Source organism: Diabrotica virgifera, chromosome 4, assembly GCF_917563875.1.
Source record: "Diabrotica virgifera virgifera chromosome 4, PGI_DIABVI_V3a".
Lineage (NCBI taxonomy): Eukaryota > Metazoa > Arthropoda > Insecta > Coleoptera > Chrysomelidae > Diabrotica > Diabrotica virgifera.
In genome coordinates, this window is record NC_065446.1 from 253215361 (window position 1) to 253239075 (window position 23715).

Here is a 23715-nt window from a genome sequence, read left to right on the forward strand (position 1 = left end):
TTTCAACTACCTTTTATTTCAACACTACTTCTTTATCTCATTTTTCTACCTACGTATATTCTAAATTTTACTTTTTTAATCTAGCTCCACCAGTAGCACACATAGATCCATGTAGACCTTCACCTTGTGGACCCTACAGTCAATGTAGATCGGTAGAATCAAACGCCGTATGTGCTTGTCTTAAAGATCATATCGGATCTCCACCTCTTTGTAGACCTGAATGCACCGTGGCCAGCGATTGTGGTCAAGATAAGATTTGTTTGAACCAAAGGTGCAAAGATCCTTGTCCCGGTACTTGCGGATATAATGCTAGATGTCACGTAGTTAATCATAACCCAATATGTAGTTGTCCTGCTGGACAAACTGGTGATCCTTTCGTCAGGTGTATTAAAGAAGAAAGTAAGATAAATCATTGTAAGATAAGTCAAAGACCTAATCTAGTAATCTTTTTAGAAACTATTGAACCAGTTATAAACGAAAATCCTTGCGTTCCTACTCCATGTGGTCCTTACTCTCAATGTAGAGTTGTTGGCACTCAAGCTGTATGTTCTTGTTTACCAGGCTATGTGGGCAGAGCCCCTAACTGTCGCCCTGAATGCACCATCAGTTCAGAATGTCCCGGAAACTTAGCGTGTATCAATGAAAGGTGTAAAGACCCTTGTGTAGGCTCTTGCGGATTTTATGCTACTTGCGCTGTGGTAAATCATTCTCCAAATTGTATATGTGAAGCTGGCTACACCGGAGATCCCTTCGCAGGATGCTCCCTTATCATAATCGTAGAAGAAGAGAAGAACCCTTGCAATCCTTCTCCATGTGGAGCTAATGCTGTTTGTAGAGAGCAAAACGGAGCAGGGTCATGTACCTGTATTCCTGACTATTTTGGAGATCCTTATACAGGTTGTAGGCCAGAGTGCGTCACTAACGCAGATTGCGCAAGAGATAGAGCTTGTTTGGGTATGAAATGTAAGGACCCATGCGTAGGAACGTGTGGAGTGAATGCTGAGTGCAGAGTTGCAAACCACGCACCATCTTGCTTCTGTGTAGAAGGATACACTGGAAATCCAACAACAGCCTGTCATGTGATACCACCTAGTATGTATTTCTTGTCAGTTTGCTAAGGGGTATGCCTTTAAAGAACAACCAAATTGTAATGTTTTTAATTATATTCTACATGAATACTAAGCTCGACAAATATTACCAACATTGGCTTCAATATTTTTTAATCGTAGGGAATAGGGCATTCCAACATGTCAAAATTAAATCAATATGGCGGCTGGGATGCAAACATAAATGATATTCTGTTAGTTCTTAATGTGATTCAGATCATTTTAGTTATGATTCTTTGTAGTTTTGTTTTGTACAAGGATTAATTTAACATTTTCACTGGAAGAATTAATTTAAAAAGATAATATACCTCAGTTCTGTTGTGTATTGAAGTGTGGAATGTGAAGTGACCGTAATAAAGTTTAGTTTTATCGGCTACCATCAGTACTACATTTTAAACATAAAACTGAACTAAATAAATTATCACCTGAGAGACAAAAACAATGGTTAAATGCTATAAAATGTCGTATAAAAATGCTGCATAACTATCTATGTCCATGTTACTTACGCTTGGAAAACTTTCTTTACTGTAGGTTAACTCAGACTCCTGGAGATAAAATGAATCTATATTATTTATTTTGTCCATATTTTGCTTGTACCTACAAGCAGCATCTATATTATCTACCAACAACTTTCGAAAATATTTACTCATATTTATTTATTCACTGCTTAAAACTAAATAAAGTCGTTCAAGTATTTATACAACTAAAAACTACACAAAATCAACAACAAAATGTTCGGAAAATACAACTAAAAAACTATTAAAGTTAAAATTATTAAGAAGCAGAATATGGTACAAATATAAATAAATAAAATTGTTTCATTTTTGGTCTCCCAGCGGTGTCATAAACGCCAATGTTCTGAAATGCCCTATCAAATGCAGATCTAAAGCCATCTTTTTATGGAACAAATAAAAATAGTACCAAAAATTAAATAAAATTAAAACCCATGTTTAAGCAAGTGATAAAGAACGTAGAAGAAGTAGATAAAGAAGTTGTGAAACTAAAAATTTGTACAATTCGACTAAACTATAATTTCGAATTGTACATTTGGTCCTACGAGCCGGATAGGATCCAGCGACCTATGGATATTTGATACAGTTTATTTGATACAATATTGGCAACAATCTTATTGGCATACTTCTTAGTTAAAAACTCTTTACACTTTCTCACTCTTTCTATCTTTTAAGTTGAAGTTCCTCGCACTCAGCCTTGTCAACCCTCACCCTGTGGACCTTACAGTCAATGTAGATCGATAGAAGGCCATTCTGTATGCTCTTGTCTGCCAAATTATATCGGTTCACCACCAACTTGTAGACCTGAATGTATGATAAGTGCTGATTGCTCGTTAGACAAGACTTGCATCAACCAAAAATGTCAAGATCCATGCCCGGGGACATGTGGACTAAATGCCAGATGCCAAGTTATAAACCATAATCCCATATGTAGTTGTCCTTATAATTATGTTGGGGATCCATTCATAAGATGCGTTCTAGAAGAAAGTAAGGAAATCGTTGTGTTAAGAAATACTAATACATTACAAAAAGTGCTCTCAACAACTAGTCTCCTTATTTCTTATTGGTTCTATCTGTATTCATTTTTTATTGAACTTCAAATCTTTAGTATCGGAGATTACTGAGTAAATCAATTTAAATTATGATTCAAATTATTAATCTACTTGATGCTAGCACATCAAGCCAAGATTTTCAAAAGTGTAACGCTCATAAAGCTATACTACACCTAGGAGCCTTATAAAACAGTTGCAGCTTAAACATATTTCCCCAAACTTTTATCAGTGATGCCCACATTGGATCGTTCTAATCTCAGTTCCATCGCAGCATAATTGACCAGTTTTCGTTGTGTTTCATCTCATTGAACAGAACATTTCAAAGCAATGGCGGCAGAACGGAGCCCTGTGGCAATTCAGCCGTGGTCTTTATAGAGTTACCCCTCGCAGTGTTGATGTATCTATCTATGAAGTAGTCCTGAACCAAGTTCTGTAGATAGGGAGATATTCTCAAGTCGCCCAATAGTCTGATGATAATTTTCCAGCTAGAACTAATAAAAGCATTTCATATGTCGAGGAATAAAGCCATCATTCATCTGCTCCTACATATGAATATCTTCCTCTTGATTCTGCTTATAGCGTCTACCGCAGACTTTCCTTTCCTGGGCCCATACTGGCGGTCGGATGTGTCACCTTTTTCATTATCTCTATCTCCAGCATTTTACTCACAATAATCTCAAAAACTTCTAAGATATTTAGCAGGCATATAGTTCCATACGCCGCAGGCTCCTCTAATTCCGTTTGAGGTCTATATTATCAGGTCCAGGCACTTTTCCAGCTTTAATCGTCTTTCCAGCTTTCGTCACTCCTTCCCTTGTAAATTCAGTCACGGGTGACTCCACCTGGAGTGGCATAAAGCTTACTTCTTCCCTCTGTAGAAAAAGATCTTTGGATAGTTCTTTTTTTCGGCTTTCCTCGATCTTAAAGGAGCCTTCTGTATTTAAAATTCTTGAAAACCACTCAGTAGTCTTCCCTCCAATATTTTTTTCAAGATTTTTGCAAAATTATTTCTAACGTATCCTTTTTTCGCCATTTATTTCTCGCGCCAGCTCTTTCCTCATGGCTTTTAATATTTTTACCTCATCTTCCATCATTCATTCGGTGCCTCCCTCTGTCTCTCGTGACTTTCCTTCTTAGCTCGATGTAGCTTCTTATTTCTTCAATTCTCCTCGTCCAATAATAAGAACCCTCCTACCCTGCTGACTGCACTTCTCTGCCATATCTTTAATCTTCTCGTATCTATCTATGAAATTTCGTTGGATGTCCTTTTTGAGTCTTCTCTTGTCAAGATACTCGTATTTCGATCTGTCCCACCTTTGGTTGGTTTCGTTACGATTTCTCTAATTTAAAAAAAATGTACTTGTGATGAGTAAATATTTCTCCATCCAGAACGTACCGCTCGGCAACCTTTCTACTTATCGGCATTGTTGCCATTGTAACATCGATGTATGTCTGACTTTCTCGCCTAACGAACATTACCTTACCGTTATTGAGTACCACCAAAGTTGTTATTGTGGCGTACCATTATACCAAGGAGACCAATGTAGATGATTCTTAATAAATTGCAATCTTTGAGCATGAGTACCAAATTGTACCACCAAATTTGTTCTGTGAAGTACCACCATACCAAAGAAATCAATGTAGATGATTCTTAATAGATTGCAATCTTTGAGCATTGTACTTTGTTCTAATTTATCAGGGATGTGTTTATTCTCTCCAGAAGTTCCTTTCTCCTTTGCAGGAGGAATCCTAACAGCCTTCTTAATTTTTCTGGTATAGCTAGGCCAACTGTTCAATATTCCTTAATAAGTAAAGAGCACTTTTTGTAATGAATAGAGTAAATATCTTTCTAAACCAATATCTACCTAGGGCCTCCAGTAGTAGTACCAGAAAACCCTTGTCAACCATCACCTTGTGGTACCAACTCCCAGTGCAGAGTCATAGGTAATACACCAGCATGTTCTTGTTTAGCTGGTTATATCGGTCGTCCACCCAACTGCAGACCAGAATGTGTAATAAACGCTGATTGTTCAGGAAATTTGGCTTGTCAAAGAGAAAAATGCGCTGACCCTTGCCCAGGATCTTGTGGTGGCAACACTGATTGCTTGGTTATTAGCCACAGACCTGTTTGTACTTGTAAAATCGGATTCACTGGTGATCCTTTCTCTGGATGTAACCTCATTCCAAGTAAGACAATCGATATGAAAAATGTTAACCAAAAAATACTTATTAAACAATCTTTTAGTCGTTACTCCCACACCAGAACCGCATAATCCATGTAATCCCTCACCATGTGGTGCCAATGCTGAATGTAGAGAACAACACGGTGCAGGCGCTTGTATTTGTTTACCAGAATATGTCGGGGATCCTTATACAGGATGTAGGCCTGAGTGTGTTACCAATACTGATTGCGCAAGTGATAGATCATGTTTAAACAACAAATGTAAAGATCCTTGTCCCGGTACCTGTGGAATTAATGCGGAATGCCATGTAATCAATCACTCGCCATCCTGTTCTTGCCTTCCCGGATATACTGGCAATCCATTGACTTCTTGTAGGGAACCTCCAAAGAGTAAGCAAAAAATAAACCAACCATAGTCTATTCTGCTAAAATTATCAATTATTGTGATAAATTTAAAGCAGAGTACGATATATTTAACAGTTTCTTTAAACATATTTGTTATCCGTAGTTGAAATACCTAAAAATCCTTGTCATCCATCACCTTGTGGTCCATATAGTGAATGCCGCGAAGTAGACGGTCACGCAGTATGTTCTTGTCAGGCTAACTACATCGGTACACCTCCTGCATGTAGACCTGAATGCATGGTTAGCTCAGAATGCGCACAAAACAGAGCATGTATCAAACAAAAGTGTAGAGACCCCTGCCCAGGAACCTGCGGCTTAAATGCCAAATGTCAAGTTATCAATCACAACCCAATATGTAGCTGTCCTCCACGGTATACTGGAGATCCTTTCCTTAGATGTATCTTAGAAGAAAGTAAGCTTGGTTCTATGTCTTTCTCTATTTCATTTGTATTCTACTGTAGTTTGCTAAAGCTATATGTTTTGTTTTTGTATAAGAGATGTTACGAAGTTTTTGAGGAATGGCAACATTGGTGGGAAAAAGTCATCAAAACTGACATAGTATCTGGGGATACTCTATCATTGTATGGTACCTATACTACTAACCACTCTTGATCCAATTAAAATAAAATATATTTTACGTCTAATTCTGAATAAAAATATTATTAACCTTATCCAAAGCTACTGACCATAAGTAAACATAAAACATTACTTGGCCGTGAAATGTTTGTGCTGTCGCAATGTTTTCATGTACCTATATAAAACATTGACCAGAGTCAGGTGTAAGGCATTCGTATTTGTTCTTAGACGTGAAGATGTCGAAACAGTGTTAGATAGATCAGTACAGTCATTTGTTGATAGTTGTGGTTCGACACCGTTTTATATTATAAATATAATGTTGTTAAACTGAAGACGTTGACTACGAATTTATTTAACAAAAGCAGTTGTTAAAATACCAACCTTCTGCCTTTATTTACCATAATTTAATGAAGAAACTCAGGTTTAAAGACTTCCAAAGTCATCATCAAGGGATCATTCCGGTACGACTTGAACTGGCTTACCACCAGAATCCGAATGATCTGACCCCGAAGACGATCATCTAAACTCTAAACTAATGTCCGATAAAAGATTCCTGGCTACCATGCTAATTTTCTTAATCTTGGATTTTAAGTTAGATCGGCTCGCAATATATTTCCATTCTCGCATCTGTCTTGATTGAAAACTCCGATATTATTTAGAAATTACTGTAGGTGAATGAAAAAAAAACTAATTAAAAATAAAGACATCGATTGCTTTAACCAGAAGCAACTTGGCTGTATAAATAAATATTTTGATTATGCTTTTTCATTCGAAATTCTAAAACGCAACTTTTTAAGACCTTCGGAAATTTTTATGATATACAAAATAGAAAAAAAAATTCTACAGCATTGACACTTACTTACTATCATAAAAACGTAGAATCTGAGTGAGTCCCAACGTTTTAATGTTAGACGTAATAAGAGATCTGTCTAGGCGAGATAGATAAAGTTACTTTTTAAGAGACGGCAATCACTCAGACACCATTTAGACCCAATGAATTCTTTTCAGGAAGAGTCAGGAAAATTAAGATAGTTTAAAAACTTGGATTGTCTGCTAAGCAGGAGTTAGGACCCTGAGACTGAAATAAAGAGCAGAGTAGAGCAAGCCAGAAACCCTTTTTTAAAACTTCGTAAATATCTAACTGATCCCTGGATTTCAACCTGAGATACAAGATGCTAAAGTGTTAAGTTTGGCCTGTTCTTTTGTATGGAATGGAAGCATGGACGTTAAAGACCAGATCCATTAACAAACTTATAATATAATGGAAAGGCAGAGTCAGAAATGAGGAAGTATTCAGAAGAGCGGGCTTCCAGTATAAGGAACTTTTTGATTATGTAAAAAGTAAGAAGACCGCACACTTAGGACACACATTACGTGAAGAATGGTACACTTTGCAGCAACTAGTACTCGAAGGAAAGATATATAGTAAGAGAGGTCTAGGACATAAAAGCAGGACAGTAAAAGAGCCAGAAATTTTGATTAACGATAAAACGAAGAAGACTCGAATATTTGGGTCACCTGATGAGAGGACATAAATAAGCATTACTTCAAAATATAATGCAAGGAAAAATAAAAAGAAAAGGGAATCCAGGCCGTAGAAGAAGGTCATGGTTGCGGAATTTGAGAGAGTGGTTTGACTGCACCACTAATGAATTTTTTATGTCAGCTGTAAACAAGGTCAGGATAGCCTTGATGATTTCCAATCTCCGATAGGAGTGGCACAAGAAGAAGAAGAAGGATATAAAAAGATGTCATGTCTGCGTAATATTCGCCAATGGACAGGAATCCACAGCTATGAAATGCTTCGCAATGCTGCTAAAAACAAAATAATTTAATCCCGACTATCTAACATCTCACCTGCCAAGATAATGTACGGTAGACGTCTTTGCAGAAGTGCACGGCACCTTAAGAAAAAGAAAAGACGTCAATCACCCAGATCTTATTAGGACCAAATGACTTTTTTCTATTCCTGATCATCAAAACATGGTGGATCATAATTTCTCCTGGTTGCATTAATAAACATTTCTCTTCACTGGCCTACCTCAAAACTGATGTAACCATCGTATTATTTATAGATATTTTACCGTGCTTAGCAAACTACTCTAGATCTCCTCTATGCATGTTATCTATCCATCTTTTTTAGAAACGGCTGTTGAAGAACCTAGTGGTAACCCTTGCGTACCTTCACCTTGCGGTTCTAACTCTCAATGTAGAGTAATAGGATCTCAAGCGGTATGCTCTTGCTTGCCAAACTACCTTGGCAGACCTCCAAACTGCCGACCAGAATGTCTTATAAACGAAGAATGCCCCGGGAACCTTGCATGCCAAAACGAGAGATGTACAGATCCCTGCCCTGGGTCTTGTGGTTCTTTTACTTCTTGTACTACTATTAAACACACACCTATCTGCGAATGTTTTACTGGTTATACAGGGGATCCTTTCAGAGGATGTGTTCTACTACCTCGTAAGATTTGTTTTCTTTTCATTTTCATTTTAAGGATGTTCAAACACTCAACATAAAAACTAATAAAACAAAAAAAAATTTTCACTCTTAATCATGCAGATATAATAGTGATGGTGAATATGGTGATTTTTAAATTGTACCGTGTAATCAGTGACCGTGATTTTTAGATGACAGTGATTTTAAACGGTAACCACCATCGCCGTTCTTTAATGTACAGTAACAGGTAGTCACAGTAAACACGATCGTGATTACTCAGTATTAGGTTATACATACTATAAAAACATATTGCTGATATTTAATATGTTTAACGCAACTAGATGGTCGACTTATTTATAATATAAATTTACAATACTAACACTACAGAAATCCTTTTAATAATCACTACAAAATGCTCTTGACTTTTTTCACAAAATTTTCTTCCTCTTTAAATATATATAAATTCGGGTTCAAAACGTCCTCCGACGTTGTCCGATGCCTTGTTGCCAATATCTTCTATCATTGCAGTTTTCATCTTCTAATCCTCGTACACTCATTGATCGTCTTACTCCTTGTATCCATGTCGTTCTTGGCCTTCCTCTTTTACTGTTTTCTGTAGTTATCGATTTCATAATTTTCTTTGGCAGTCTTTCCTCCCCCATTCTCTGAACATGTCCGTACCACGTTAATTGTTTCTTCTCAATGCATTCTACAACCGTTTCCTGTAAGTTCATTCTTCGCTTTACTTCATCATTTCTAACCCGGTCCAATCTCGATGTTCTACTTGCTCTTCTTAGGGCGTCCATCTCAGTAGCTTCTACTTTTTGTTTTTGGTGTTCCTTTATTCTCTATGTTTCGGATCCGTATACCAATGTGCTCTTAATCATGGTGTTGTATATTCTCATTTTTTCTTTGTTTCCCTATCTCGGTACTCCACAAAACTCCGTTCAATGATTTAATTATCGTTCTTGCTTTATTTCTTCTGCTCTTAATTTCTGCATCGTCAGTACCTTCCTTGTTAAAATTAATGCCCAAATACTTATATTTATCACAGCTAGTTATTTTCTGATTATTGTCCAATATCATATCAGTTGAATCCTCACCTAGGCATAAATATTGTGTTTTTTCTACATTCATCTACAATCCCCATCTTCAATTTGCGAGTCATATATTCCAAATCTTCTTTATCGTTTGCACATATTATCTCATCGTCTGCAAACTGAAGGGTGTACAGGCAGGTGTTGTCGTCGATTTGGATGCCCATTCCACTGCATTTTCTTTTTCATATTGTAAGGGCTTTGGCGATATAAATCTTAAACAAACTCGGTGATATGCAACATCCTATTCGTAGACCTTTGTTAACTGTAAACAAATCTGTTATTTTGTTTCCTTTTTAAATAAAACTAAAAGTAACTCTAAAATATCAAGTGATTTTTTTGTATATACTTATGAATTTTTTTATGGAAAAAAAATATTCAATAAGTTTGCAATAACACAAAATACCTTGTATTTCACAGTTTCTAACAATCACTGTTGGAAAATCACCAGATCTTAGTAATCGCTTTTCCTCAAATCGCAATCGCCTAGAATATCGTAGTATTTATTATAGAAACACGTTTTGTGAGACAGCGAGCGTAAAAAAATATGATAATGATATAAATATCTGGTCACTGATCACTGTTATCGAAGTTAGCCAGGAACGACAGTTCTATGTGGTTTATAAATCACTGTGATTAAATCACTGAGAGTGAAATCACAGCCCATCACTAAGATATAACAAATACATTGGTTTCCGCACTTTTGTAGCCAAAAATTATTTTTAATTGCGATTCATCTGTCTGAAACGAGACCTGTCATGGGCGATGCAATAGCGGTTAAAGAGCTTTTCCAGATAACAACAGGATTAGAAAAGAGTACTTTGACTGTTGTAGCAAGATCTTTGACAATGTACAAACAAACATTTCATTTTACTAGTGCAAAAGTTTTTGAACATCCTTTTACTATTGTAGATATTTATACTATATTGATACTTTTATATTTTCTTACCGTTTTAGATACTTTTATATATTCTATAATCATCTTTTAGTATTGTAGATACCTATTAGGTCTGGATCCCGCGTATGAAAAAAAGTTGATTAATAGCAAGCTGGAAATTTGTTAATAGCTTAAGGGTGTCTAGTCGGATAAGCTTTAATATATGGGAACACTAAAACAGGGGCAGTTTTAATTGTGGAACAAGTTAAAAATTTGGAACGGTCGCACCACGAAAACGGCACATTTATTTTGTCCGACAGAACAGACTTAAACTCTCCGAACAGAGATTAAACTCTCATGCCAAAATCAGACTGCTATTTATCACCTGTCACAATTCCTGTCATTTGACATATTCTACATGTTCCACTCATTAAAACGCCCATTTGGTGATAAATAGCAGTCTGATTTTTGAATGAGAGTTTAATCTCTGTTCGAAGAGTTGAAGTCTGTTCTGCCGGACAAAATACATGTGCCGTTTTCGTGGTCTGACCGTTCCAAATTTTTAAGCTGTTCCACAATTAAAACTGCCCTTGTTCCAGTGTTCCCATATATCAAAGTTTGTCCGACTAGACAGCTAGATAGCTATTAACAAATTTTCAGCTTGCTATTAATCAACTTTTTTTTCATACGCGCGATCCAGACCTATATATTATGTAGATACTGTTATATACTCTTACTGTTTCAGTTTACCTTCTTTATTCTTTACCTCTATACTATATTTTTAGCACCTACTATTACCGAAAGCCCTCGAAACCCTTGCAACCCTTCACCTTGTGGAGCAAACGCTGTATGTAAAGAAAGAAATGGAGCAGGGTCTTGTAGTTGCCTTCCAGAATACTTTGGCGACCCATACAGAGGTTGTAGACCCGAATGCGTGACTAACTCAGAATGTGATCGTAGCAGAGCCTGCGTTAATAATAAGTGTATTGACCCTTGTCCTGGAAGATGCGGAATCAACTCTGAATGTAGAGTTATCAACCACGTTCCGTCTTGTATTTGTATCACAGGCTACACAGGCGATCCGGCTAGTAGATGCAACCTTATTCCGCCTGGTGAGAATCATTCCTACCTGCGCGCCAGAGAAAACGGGCCACCCATAGAATATAAAAAATTTTTGATCTATTTATGTTTTTCTTATTTATATCAAATTAAGTGTGTTGTATATTTAGTCAGTTATTCTTGAAGCACATAATCCGACATACCACTAATACCAAATTAAAAAGTGCGTGCTGTTAATGCGCCCTTCTCCATTAAGATGAGATACGTCTGCTTCAAAAGAAATCCCTGCTCAAAACATTACTAAGCCACCATATAAAGCAACCTTGTGTGACCGAGTGCTGAGTATGTCTTGTTCTACTGCCATTCTTCGTTTTATCTCCGTATTTCTAATGCGATCTATTCTTGTCACTCTGCAGCCTCTTCCCAAGAACTCCAGCATTTCTATAGACCTTATTTCGACGATTTATACTATAAATTGATGTTCTAAAATCATTCATAAACAATGCTTTTTTTAAATTGTCTATAGTCCAATTGGAGTGTTCACAGGAGCGTGAACGTCTTTTGTGAGCAGCAGTAAGTAATGGCTCCTTTGACAATGGCAAGCTGTCAAACCCTGTTCTTTTAACCTTCATCGAACAGTAGAAGTAATAAAAGCCATACGATCATCAAAAGATGGCAGAGCGACTGGTCCTGATGAAATTCCAACTGAAATATAGAAGCTTATAAATGATAGCAATGTTTTAGAGGCTATAACTTCGTTTTTCAATACCATTTATACCAGCGGACAACTTCCCAATGGCTGGTCTAATTCACTGTTTATAGCTCTACCTAAGAAGACAACAGCAAAAACCTGTACTTATTATAGAACCATCAGTTTGTTAAACCATTTATTGAAAATTTTTTCTGAAGGTAATACATGGTCGTATCTACAATAAATGCGAGGAATACCTGGATGACACACAATTTGGTTTCCGTAACGGGTTTGGAACGAGAAAGGCATTGTTTGGAATGAACGTACTTGCTCAAAGATGTCGAGATATATCTGTAGACGTATACTGTTGTTTTATTGACTTCCAAAAGGCATTTGATCGTGTTAAGCACTCTATATTGATCGAAGTTCTAAAAGACATAGGCTTGGACGGCAGAGATGTTCGAATATTTGCAAATTTATATTGGAATCAAACAACATCAGTTTTAGTAGATGGTGTGGAATCACAGGCTCTTAATATTAAAAGAGGAGTGTGGCAGGGATGCCTCTTGTCACCACTGCTTTTCAACGTTTACTCCGAAAGAATTTTCAGAAAAGCTCTTTCTGAAAAACAAGAAGGAATACTTTTGTTCACGGTGAAGTCATCAATAATTTGCGATATGCGGAGGATACAGTACTCCTAGCTTCTAGTCAAGAAGATCTGCAGACACTACTTGATAGTATCGTTGAGAGTTGTAGGGGGGCAGGTCTGATCTGAACATACCTACGGAAATCCAAAATACTCGTAATAAGTAAACAGCAGCATATAACACCGTCTATTTATGTAAATAATACCAAACTTGAGCAAGTTGATAAAATCGTTTACCTTGGACAGCAACTAAATTGTAGCGCAGAAAGTCACGGCCAAATTAGATCTAGGATAGAGCAGGCTAGAGCCGCTTTTAGAAGGATGTCCAAGGTGTTATGTAACAGAGACCTAAAATTGGCATTAGGGATCCGCCCACTTCACTGCTACGTGTTCTCGGTCTTACTTTATGGTGTCGAGTCCTGGACTGTGAATAAAATCGATCTAAATCTCCTTAAGTCTTTCGAAATGTGGTGCTATAGAAGAATTTTAAAAGTTTCCTGGGTGGAGAAGATTCGAAACTCCACAATACTAGAACGTCTCAGCAAGACTACTGAGATCATAAAAAGCATCAAGCAGAGAAAGCTGGAGTATTTCGGACATGTAATGATAGGTCCCAAATATAGGTTGCTACAAAATATCATGCAAGGAAAAATGGCAGGCAAACGCAGTCCAGGACGAAGAAGAACCTCATGGTTGAAGAACTTGCGAGATTGGTATGGTGTTGATGCCTCTTGTCACCCCTGTTTTTCAACGTTTACTCCGAAAGAATTTTCAGAAAAGCTCTTTCTGAAAAACAAAAAGGAATACTTTTGTTCACGGTGAAGTCATCAATAATTTGCGATATGCGGAGGATACAGTACTCCTAGCTTCTAGTCAAGAAGATCTGCAGACACTACTTGATAGTATCGTTGAGAGTTGTAGGGGGGCAGGTCTGATCTGAACATACCTACGGAAATCCAAAATACTCGTAATAAGTAAACAGCAGCATATAACACCGTCTATTTATGTAAATAATACCAAACTTGAGCAAGTTGATAAAATCGTTTACCTTGGACAGCAACTAAATTGTAGCGCAGAAAGTCACGGCCAAATTAGATCTAGGATAGAGCAGGCTAGAGCCGCTTTTAGAAGGATGTCCAAGGTGTTATGTAACAGAGACCTAAAATTGGCATTAGGGATCCGCCCACTTCGCTGCTACGTGTTCTCGGTCTTACTTTATGGTGTCGAGCCCTGGACTGTGAATAAAATCGATCTAAATCTCCTTAAGTCTTTCGAAATGTGGTGCTATAGAAGAATTTTAAAAGTTTCCTGGGTGGAGAAGATTCGAAACTCCACAATACTAGAACGTCTCAGCAAGACTACTGAGATCATAAAAAGCATCAAGCAGAGAAAGCTGGAGTATTTCGGACATGTAATGATAGGTCCCAAATATAGGTTGCTACAAAATATCATGCAAGGAAAAATGGCAGGCAAACGCAGTCCAGGACGAAGAAGAACCTCATGGTTGAAGAACTTGCGAGATTGGTATGGTGTTGATGCCTCTTGTCACCCCTGTTTTTCAACGTTTACTCCGAAAGAATTTTCAGAAAAGCTCTTTCTGAAAAACAAGAAGGAATACTTTTGTTCACGGTGAAGTCATCAATAATTTGCGATATGCGGAGGATACAGTACTCCTAGCTTCTAGTCAAGAAGATCTGCAGACACTACTTGATAGTATCGTTGAGAGTTGTAGGGGGGCAGGTCTGATCTGAACATACCTACGGAAATCCAAAATACTCGTAATAAGTAAACAGCAGCATATAACACCGTCTATTTATGTAAATAATACCAAACTTGAGCAAGTTGATAAAATCGTTTACCTTGGACAGCAACTAAATTGTAGCGCAGAAAGTCACGGCCAAATTAGATCTAGGATAGAGCAGGCTAGAGCCGCTTTTAGAAGGATGTCCAAGGTGTTATGTAACAGAGACCTAAAATTGGCATTAGGGATCCGCCCACTTCGCTGCTAAGTGTTCTCGGTCTTACTTTATGGTGTCGAGTCCTGGACTGTGAATAAAATCGATCTAAATCTCCTTAAGTCTTTCGAAATGTGGTGCTATAGAAGAATTTTAAAAGTTTCCTGGGTGGAGAAGATTCGAAACTCCACAATACTAGAACGTCTCAGCAAGACTACTGAGATCATAAAAAGCATCAAGCAGAGAAAGCTGGAGTATTTCGGACATGTAATGATAGGTCCCAAATATAGGTTGCTACAAAATATCATGCAAGGAAACATGGCAGGCAAACGCAGTCCAGGACGAAGAAGAACCTCATGGTTGAAGAACTTGCGAGATTGGTATGGTGTTGATACAAGCATGCTATTTAGGGTGGCAGTGACTAAAATTAAGGTAGCTATGATGGTAACCAACGTTCTGAAAGGACATGGTACATGAAGAAGAAAGAAGAACAGTAGAAATGCTGATTATTACCGGTCCTTGGGCTTGCTGAATATGGCTGTTAATAATATATAACATTTTAGCAGTTTGCGTCCACTCTCGCAATGTACAAGTGAGAACACGATCTTCTCTGACTGTTATCTTCCTTTTGGCACCCGTACCGTCTCACAGTTGAGGAGATCTTGTCTTAAGAAATCTTTGGTAAGTTCATCCATCAACTGCACCCGAACCAGGTCGCAGTTCATTCCATTGTCTTGCCACATCCGTTTGGCTGGCTCCATTTTCCAGCAATGTAACAATCTGAACAGCCTTTCAATATTTTTCCATCGTTATTAAGAAATATACTTCATTGTAAGGAGGCCAATGTAACTCTAAGATATCTCAGGAACTCTTTAGAACATTACAATAGTTCACATAGTTCTCAAAACAATCAAGTCCGTGAAGCTTCATTGATTCATGAATAGTTCTGAGGATTTTATGGTTTAATAGGCTTTGCGAATTTGTTTATCTCTTCACAGGCTTGGTTTAGCCTCTCAGTCTTCTTCTTTGAAGTGCCTCATCCTTTAAGGACATTAGCGATCATCATGGCTCTCCGTTTTCTCATTACACGTGATAAATTAACTTAATTAATATTAAACAAACAAAGTAAAAGAAAATGGACAAATACAAAAACAAATATAAAATTTCCCCAATTTTGTGGGTGACCTGTTTTCTTTGACACGGAGTGTATTTAACAACAACCAACTGGAAGGTTCTATCTAACTTCTACCAATTTGTAGTTACTCCTAAACCGACTCAACCGTGCCAGCCTTCACCTTGTGGCCCAAATAGTCAATGTAGAGAAATAAACGGCCACGCTGTATGCTCTTGTATTACTGGTTATATAGGCTCTCCCCCAATGTGTAGACCAGAATGTATAGGCAGCTCTGAATGCGCCCAAGATAAAGCCTGTATTAATCAAAATTGTGTGGACCCTTGTCCCGGTACTTGCGGAATCAATGCTCAATGTAGAGTAGTAACTCACAACCCCATATGTGTATGTTCCTCTGGTTATACTGGCGATCCGTTTACATCCTGCTCCAGAATACAAAGTAGGGGTAATTCACATTTAAAATGCTCCCCTTTTGATTTCGGATCTTTTTTAGTGTATAGTATGTAAAATGTAGATTGTAGATATATCTATAGCATGAATACTTTCTCTCAATTCTTTTATACTTTCTTTACGAAAATATATTGGAAAATACACAATTACTTCCAACAACTCTTTGCTTTAAAATGACGAATCGGTTGCATATTATGTGACTCCATACCAACAAGGTTAAAGAAATAAATTTAAGACTTATTCACAATCAGTTTATTGTACCTTGAACGACCGGTTTCGAACACTAAACTTTCGTGTTCATCGTCAGGTTTTCGGAAAGGTTATTTAAATGCTAAGATTACAAATTGCAACTATTAGAGTTCCATCAGGTAGGTATACTATAAACTATAAACTATGCCAATATTATATACAGTGAGGACATTTGAGTTGGAATAAATTCATTTTCTCGAGAATGGGCGACCCTGGAAATAAATCCCGCAATAGGTCGATTTTTATTTTTAAATTATAATTTTTTGGCATATACAGTATGTCCCTGTAAGTTGTATCCATATGGAAAACTTTTTTATTATTAATTTTACGAAAAAAAGTCATTCCTCATAAAAAGCTCTGCATGGTCCAAAACCTAAGATTCAACCATCAGATATCAAATTTTATGAATATTATACGAGGTATGTCAAAAAGTTTGAATTTCACTCAAGAGTAAAGTAGCTTTATTTTTCACAATATTGAAAATTGCTATTATGAAAAGTTGTTTGGAACTAAAAACTATATTCTAATATGTAATTACATCCTTCTATTTGAAAATTTTTTTTTTGAAAAATTATGGATAACATAACATTATTTTCAGTTATTTCAATTCTGATAACTCTTTTATTATTAATTTTACGAAAAAAAGTGATTCTTAATAAAAAGTTCTGCATGGTCTGAAACCTAAAATACAACCATCTTATGTCAAATTTTATCAATTTTATACAAGGTATGTCAAAAAATATGAATTTGGCCCAAGAGTAAAATAACTTTATTTTTCACAATATCGAAAATTGTTATTATGAGAAGTTATTAAGAATTAAAAACCATGTTTCAGTGTGTAATTACATCCTTCTTATTGAAATATTTTGAACTATAAAGGTACTTTACTTGTGATCTAAATTTATCTTTTTTGATACACCTCGTATAAAATTGACATAAGATGGTTGTATTTTAGGTTTTAGAGTATTTTAGACCATACTGAACTTTTTATTACGAATCACTTTTTTCGTAAAATTAATAATAAAAGAGTTATTAGAATTAAAACTACTGAAAATAATGTTAGTTATCCATAATTTTTCAAAAAAAAATTTTTTTTAATTAGAAGGATGTAATTGCATATTAGAATATAGTTTTTAATTCCAAACAACTTTTCATAATAGCAATTTTCAATATTGTGAAAAATAAAGCTACTTTACTCTTGAGTGAAATTCAAACTTTTTGACATACCTCGTATAATATTCATAAAATTTGATATCTGATGGTTGAATCTTAGGTTTTGGACCATGCAGAGCGTTTTATGAAGAATAACTTTTTTTCGTAAAATTAATAATAAAAGAGTTTTCCATATGGATACAACTTACAGGGACATACTGTATATCATACTAGTGACGTCATCCATCTGAGCGTGATGACGTAATCGATGATTTTTTAAGTGAGAATAGGGGTCGTGTGATAGCCCATTCAAAAGTTTATTCAATTATCTATTCACTAATATAAACACTAACATAATTAATTTAAACAGGGTGCCTAAAAATGTTTTTTTAATTAAATTAATTAAGACAAAAATAAGAATGTATGTAATTTATTTAATGCAAAATATGTTTTACTGGCCTCAGAAATCGGAAAAAAATGTTAATTTAAAAAATAAACATTGCTTTTCGCTTAAATTAAATGTTCAAACTGCTAAGAGGCAGGCGGGTAGCGGCTTTAATATTGAATTTTAGCGAAAAACAATATATTTATTTGTCAAATAAACATTTTTTCCTGTTTTAGTTCAACAGTAAAATGTATATCGAATTAAATAAATTATATACATTCTTCTTTTTGTCTCAATTAATTTAATCAAAAAATATATTTTGAGCATCCTGTATAAACAAGTATGTTAATGTTTATATTAGTGAATAGAGCATTGAATAACCTTTCAAATGAGCTATCGCACGACCCCTATTCTTATTAAAAAAAATTATCGATTACGTGGTCACGCCCAGATGGATGAGGTCACTAGTATTGTATCTATATATGCCAAAAAATTATAATTTAAAAATAAAAAACGACCTGTTACGGGATTTATCTCAAGAGTCGCTAATTCTTGAGAAAATGAATTTATTCCAACTCAAACTTCCTCACTGTATGTACAGTTTGAAAGCGTAGACAGTTTTATTGTCGGTGACTATATAAATTCACCTCCATTATCTTATGAATGTTTATACTTCTCTCCCATTATTAATTAGTCTGACTACAGGCAACTAAAGGTATAAATAATACGCATAAACTATGATTTGGGCAGAATAGTTTTTGTATCTGATGTGAAAATTTTTTGATTAATCTTGTAAGCTTTTTTGTGCAGTTTTTGTAGTGAAACACTCACGTTGTGGGTTTCTCACGTTATTTCAAATTTCCCAGAATAGCAGAGATTAAACTTGCCGAAATAGTTCCTCCTGAAAGAGGGGTCTTACAATGGTTTAGTGTGATTCTTTGAATTTATTCCTTGGTTTATTTGGTATATCTGTTATCTGTCGATAATCTATCTATCATCTATCTAGTATTTGTATTCATATCCCCTTCTAATAATGTTCATGATAATGAGCAATAAGGACTTTGCATTACTCTTGTATTAAGACGGCTTTCAATAGCAATTTCTATATCAGTAGCTTTCCCCTATGTCCGTTTTTTTCATACTTTTTCCTCCAGAGACAATCCATAATTTCTGATGTGCAATTAAGCTGCAATATAGTACAGCATGTAGTTTAGTATGCACCTATGTAACTACACTATGTGCATTGGCATATAAGTACAATTTATTAACTCTTTCAAACTAAGCAAACATGCATAATTTATAGTACATATGCCTGCTAGAATCTTGATAGTTGTAATCTGTAGTTTTTAGCATTTAAGTAACTTTTTCGGAGACCTGACGAGTAGCATCAAAATTTTGTCACTGCTTTTATTCTAAGATCTAGTAGTGCTATTATAATGTAACCGATTGACATAATTTTATAAATTTGAATCTATAGCATACAAAAGCATTATGTTAGATGGTGAAGGTGTATTGTCCAATATATACTCCTCTCCGAGATCAAATGGGGGCTCTCTATAAAACTGTATATTTTTTCCTGTATCTCTAAACTATCTTCTTTTCTAGTAACTACGCCTAAAGACATAGAGAACCCATGCGTACCATCTCCCTGCGGCGCGAACTCCCAATGTAGGGTAGTTGGTACCCAGCCTGCATGCTCTTGTATACCAAACTTTATCGGTCGACCTCCCAACTGTCGCCCAGAATGTGTTAATGACTTGGAATGTGCTAATAATTTGGCATGTAGAAACGAAAAATGTATAAACCCTTGTCAAGGTTTCTGTGGCCTTAATGCCCTATGTACTGTTGTCTCGCATGTACCTGTTTGCTCTTGCCTGCCTGGATACCAAGGAGATGCTTTATCTTCTTGTACTATCACACCTTTGAGTAAGACATTTTTTCATTTATTCATGGCATCAGTCATTTTTGCTACACTTTCAGCTTCTACAGGTTATTTGTAAGACTACCATAAACTAAAATATTTATCCTTACAGCTACAGAACGTACTCCACCTCCAACGCCATGCACTCCTTCTCCATGTGGACCAAATGCGGAATGCCGTGAGAAAAATGGAGCTGGAGCTTGTTTGTGTCTTCCAGGTTTCCATGGAGATCCATACGAAAGCACTCGAGGTTGTCACAGAGAATGTGAAGTCAATGACGACTGTAAATCTCACCTGGCTTGCATCGCATTCAAGTGCGTTGATCCTTGTCCGGGTACCTGCGGAACTTTAGCAGAATGTAGAGTCAATAACCACATCCCAACATGTACTTGCCTACCAGGTTTTACCGGAGACGCTTTCTTCCAATGTAAAGAAGTCAGGATAATTCCTCCAGAAAATAAAAATCCTTGCCAACCAACACCTTGTGGACCCAACAGCCAATGTAGGGAACTTAACCAACAAGCAGTTTGCTCATGCTTACCTAATTACATAGGATCTCCACCAGAATGTAGACCAGAATGCGTGGTTAGCTCTGAATGCCAACTTGATAAGGCTTGCATCAATCAAAAATGTAGTGACCCATGTCCCAATACGTGTGGATTGGGAGCGCAATGTACGACGAGGAATCACAATCCTATTTGTGCTTGCCCACCAGGATATACGGGAGATCCATTCTTGAGATGCATTCCACAACGTAAGTTTAAAAAAGATATTTATTAAAAGTTCTTTACAACCAAAATTTACACTCAATATCATCATGTGACGATCCAAAAAACTTTTGATTGTTTTAAATTCTATTTAATTCAGAAAACAGTTTAAATTGCTTCCGTTGCCGGAAGAGATATGGATAGTGGTTCTTTGGATCATTCTTACTAGCACTTAAACAAAAATAAACATTTTGAATCTTATTTATTCTATTCCTATATAAAAGGCATTTTTGGGACATTTTTTAAACGCAAATTATAACCTGATACCGGGTCGCATCAAAGTTATTACTTTCTAAATTAAATGGAATTAAAAAAAAAATAAAGAATGTGTGTGTACTTTGTACGCACGTAAGAATTTATACGTCTATTATAATATAATTTCAACGAAATAAATATACCTACTTAACAGTTACAATACAAAAAAATTAACAATAATTACCAAAAATGAACCAAAACTTAACAATGCCAAATATTAAAAAAAAAAAGAAAAAAATATGAATCTTCCGGGATCTGAACCCGCAATCTCGCGATTTTTTGATCTCTGGTCCAATGCTCTACCAACAAGGCCATCAAGCCGCATGCACTTACCTTTCAGATATACATAATTATACATCACGGTGACAAGTTAAATATAAAAATAGATGTTTTATTATTTTACGCCCAAGGAAGACAAATCCAAAGACACAAAATTATAATAAAAAACCTTTTAAACCACCTTTTTCAAATTGCGCAAGTTGTATTATTAATATTAATGTTAATAAATGAAATATACATATTTTGACGTTTCACAATTTGACAATTCACTTTTAACTGCAGTGCCTTAAAAATTTTAAAGCACTAGTGCCGTAAAGTCATGATACAATAACCCAAGATACGACACGCAGCGTTCCCAATTTCGTTCAGGTCGCGCATGACGTCACGTTGTGAGTAGATCCTTTACATTTCGAATGCATTGTCATTATGATTTGGGGATTTTAGCTTTTAATATCACTTGTGAAATTTTCGAGAAGTGCTGTTTTGTTTAGTATGATTAAATATAATTATTGAGAACATAATCTAATAATAGAAATCAATTACAAACATGATTTTTTATTATTAGGCAAGATACGTCTCATTAGGTATATATTATACTGTATAATACACAGCGTTGCTCTCTACTGTTGTTATGAAGCTATTTTCTTGTGGCATTTTTGTAATTAATTATTTTTAATGGGAAATAAGCCACAATTTTACCAAAAAAAAATGATTTTATTAACGTTTCCACGTCCAAATCGGATGCCGTTCTCAAAATACAAAAAATATTAATGAATTAAACAAAAATGTTGTTGGTGAATAAAAAATTCTTCTAATAATTGATTTAATCTGACTCATTTATATCGGCAATTCAGACATAATATATTATACATTTTAAAGTAGAAGACTTTAAAATGATATTGCCAACTGTTCATTCGATTACATGAAATCAACCCTAACTCAAGAATATCAGTCACAAAAAAAATGATAGCATGTGGTCTGTCTTTAAAAATACAACCACATGCAACGGTGACAGTAAAATTCTCGCATTAGAGATTTCTTAGTAAATCACGAGTGAAAACCAGGAAAAAACCTCGTAATACTATCATCACATCGTAAGTATTATGTCTTACTATTATTATCGTAAGTATTATATTAGAATCTGGTATTAGTTTTGAGAGTAAACTAAAGTAAGACCTAATACTGACGATGTCGGGATGGTATCACGAGGTTTTTTCCTGGTTTTCCCTCGTGATTTACTATGGAATCTCTAACGCGCAAATTTTACTGTCACCGTTGCATGTGGTTGTATTTTTAAAGGCAGATCACATGCTATGATTTTTTTTTGTGACGGATATTCTTGAGTTGGGGTTGATTTCATGTAATCGAATGAACAATTGGCAATATCATTTTAAAGTCTTCTACTTTAAAATGTATAATATATGTCTGAATTGCCGATATAAATGAGTCAGATTAAATAAATTATTAGAAGAATTTTTTACTAAGCAACAACATTTTTGTTTAATTTATTAATATTTTTTGTATTTTGACAACGGCATCCGATTTGGACGTCGAAACGTTAATAAAATAATTTTTTAGTAAAATTGTGGCTTATTTCCCATTAAAAATAGTTAGTTGCTCTCTACCAGAATCCACTTCGCCTTTTCCCGCTTTGGGTAGATTTTGGTATGGAATAGCTTTTTTTAAGGCATTGAAAATTTTTAGAAGAATATCCAAGCAGCTCGTGTTTCAGATTGCGTTCATAATCGTCGCTGTTACAATGTGTTGAACAGATATGAGCGTTGTTAACGTTAAAATTGTCTGCACGTTTACGTTTACATAATTGTTTTCACACACATCGCACTTTTTTGTCTTTTGGGAGACTAAAAAAACTTGATATTCGTATCGAAACCTTGTGATTGATTGTCCACATTACAACCAAACACGGCACACCTCATTTTTAATAAAAGTTTAACAAATTATAAGTAAAATTCACCTTAAACAAAAAAATAAACACCGTTTACTATACGACAACACTGAATTTAATGTTGTTCTACTCACAGAGTGACGTAGCTACGTAGGCCCCGCCCACCGACTCTATGTCATATCTTCAGTTATTGTATCATGCCGTAAAGTAGCATTTTTAACGCTCCTATGGAGTCCTACAAATTGCATTTTTAACACGTTTGTAGAAAAATATATTTTAAAAAACTAATATATTCTTTCCACACCTTTTCTGGACTGATACATACATAAATTAAAACATTTTGAAGTATAACTTCAAAAATATAATATGAAAACTATTTAAAAAGGCAGTATAACTATTAACTAACCTTTGTTGTTTCTCTTCCCCATAGATAATATAATACTCTAGATTGCGCCTTACGATCTTAAAATGGGTGACGGTTGCGACAGAGATAAATGAGCCTATTTGGTCGGTAGTCTCTTTCTAATTCAAGGGGAGTATCGACGACGTCACTAGGGAGTTTTTGTGCACACAAATACGTAAACGTAACGCATCTTTTTGACATATACGCTTGCGCATTAA

General features: G+C 35.6%; 1 protein-coding gene across 30 annotated transcripts in view; it reads left to right on the plus strand.

Moving 5' to 3' along the window:
* The window catches only part of LOC114327495 (uncharacterized), a 677364-nt gene that overhangs the window by 523182 nt on the left and 130467 nt on the right, over positions 1-23715 (plus strand). For 24 of the 30 annotated variants that reach the window (XM_050648891.1, XM_050648865.1, XM_050648867.1 and 21 more), the window contains 10 exons: positions 85-1092; positions 2294-2605; positions 4540-4857; positions 4916-5242; positions 5361-5669; positions 7977-8297; positions 11033-11359; positions 15858-16169; positions 19572-19892; positions 20000-20641. In XM_050648891.1, the coding sequence (XP_050504848.1) occupies positions 85-1092; positions 2294-2605; positions 4540-4857; positions 4916-5242; positions 5361-5669; positions 7977-8297; positions 11033-11359; positions 15858-16169; positions 19572-19892; positions 20000-20641 (4197 nt within the window). The remainder of the gene's footprint in view (positions 1-84; positions 1093-2293; positions 2606-4539; positions 4858-4915; positions 5243-5360; positions 5670-7976; positions 8298-11032; positions 11360-15857; positions 16170-19571; positions 19893-19999; positions 20642-23715) is intronic. The other 6 variants (XM_050648868.1, XM_050648893.1, XM_050648896.1 and 3 more) reach the window with 3 other exon arrangements.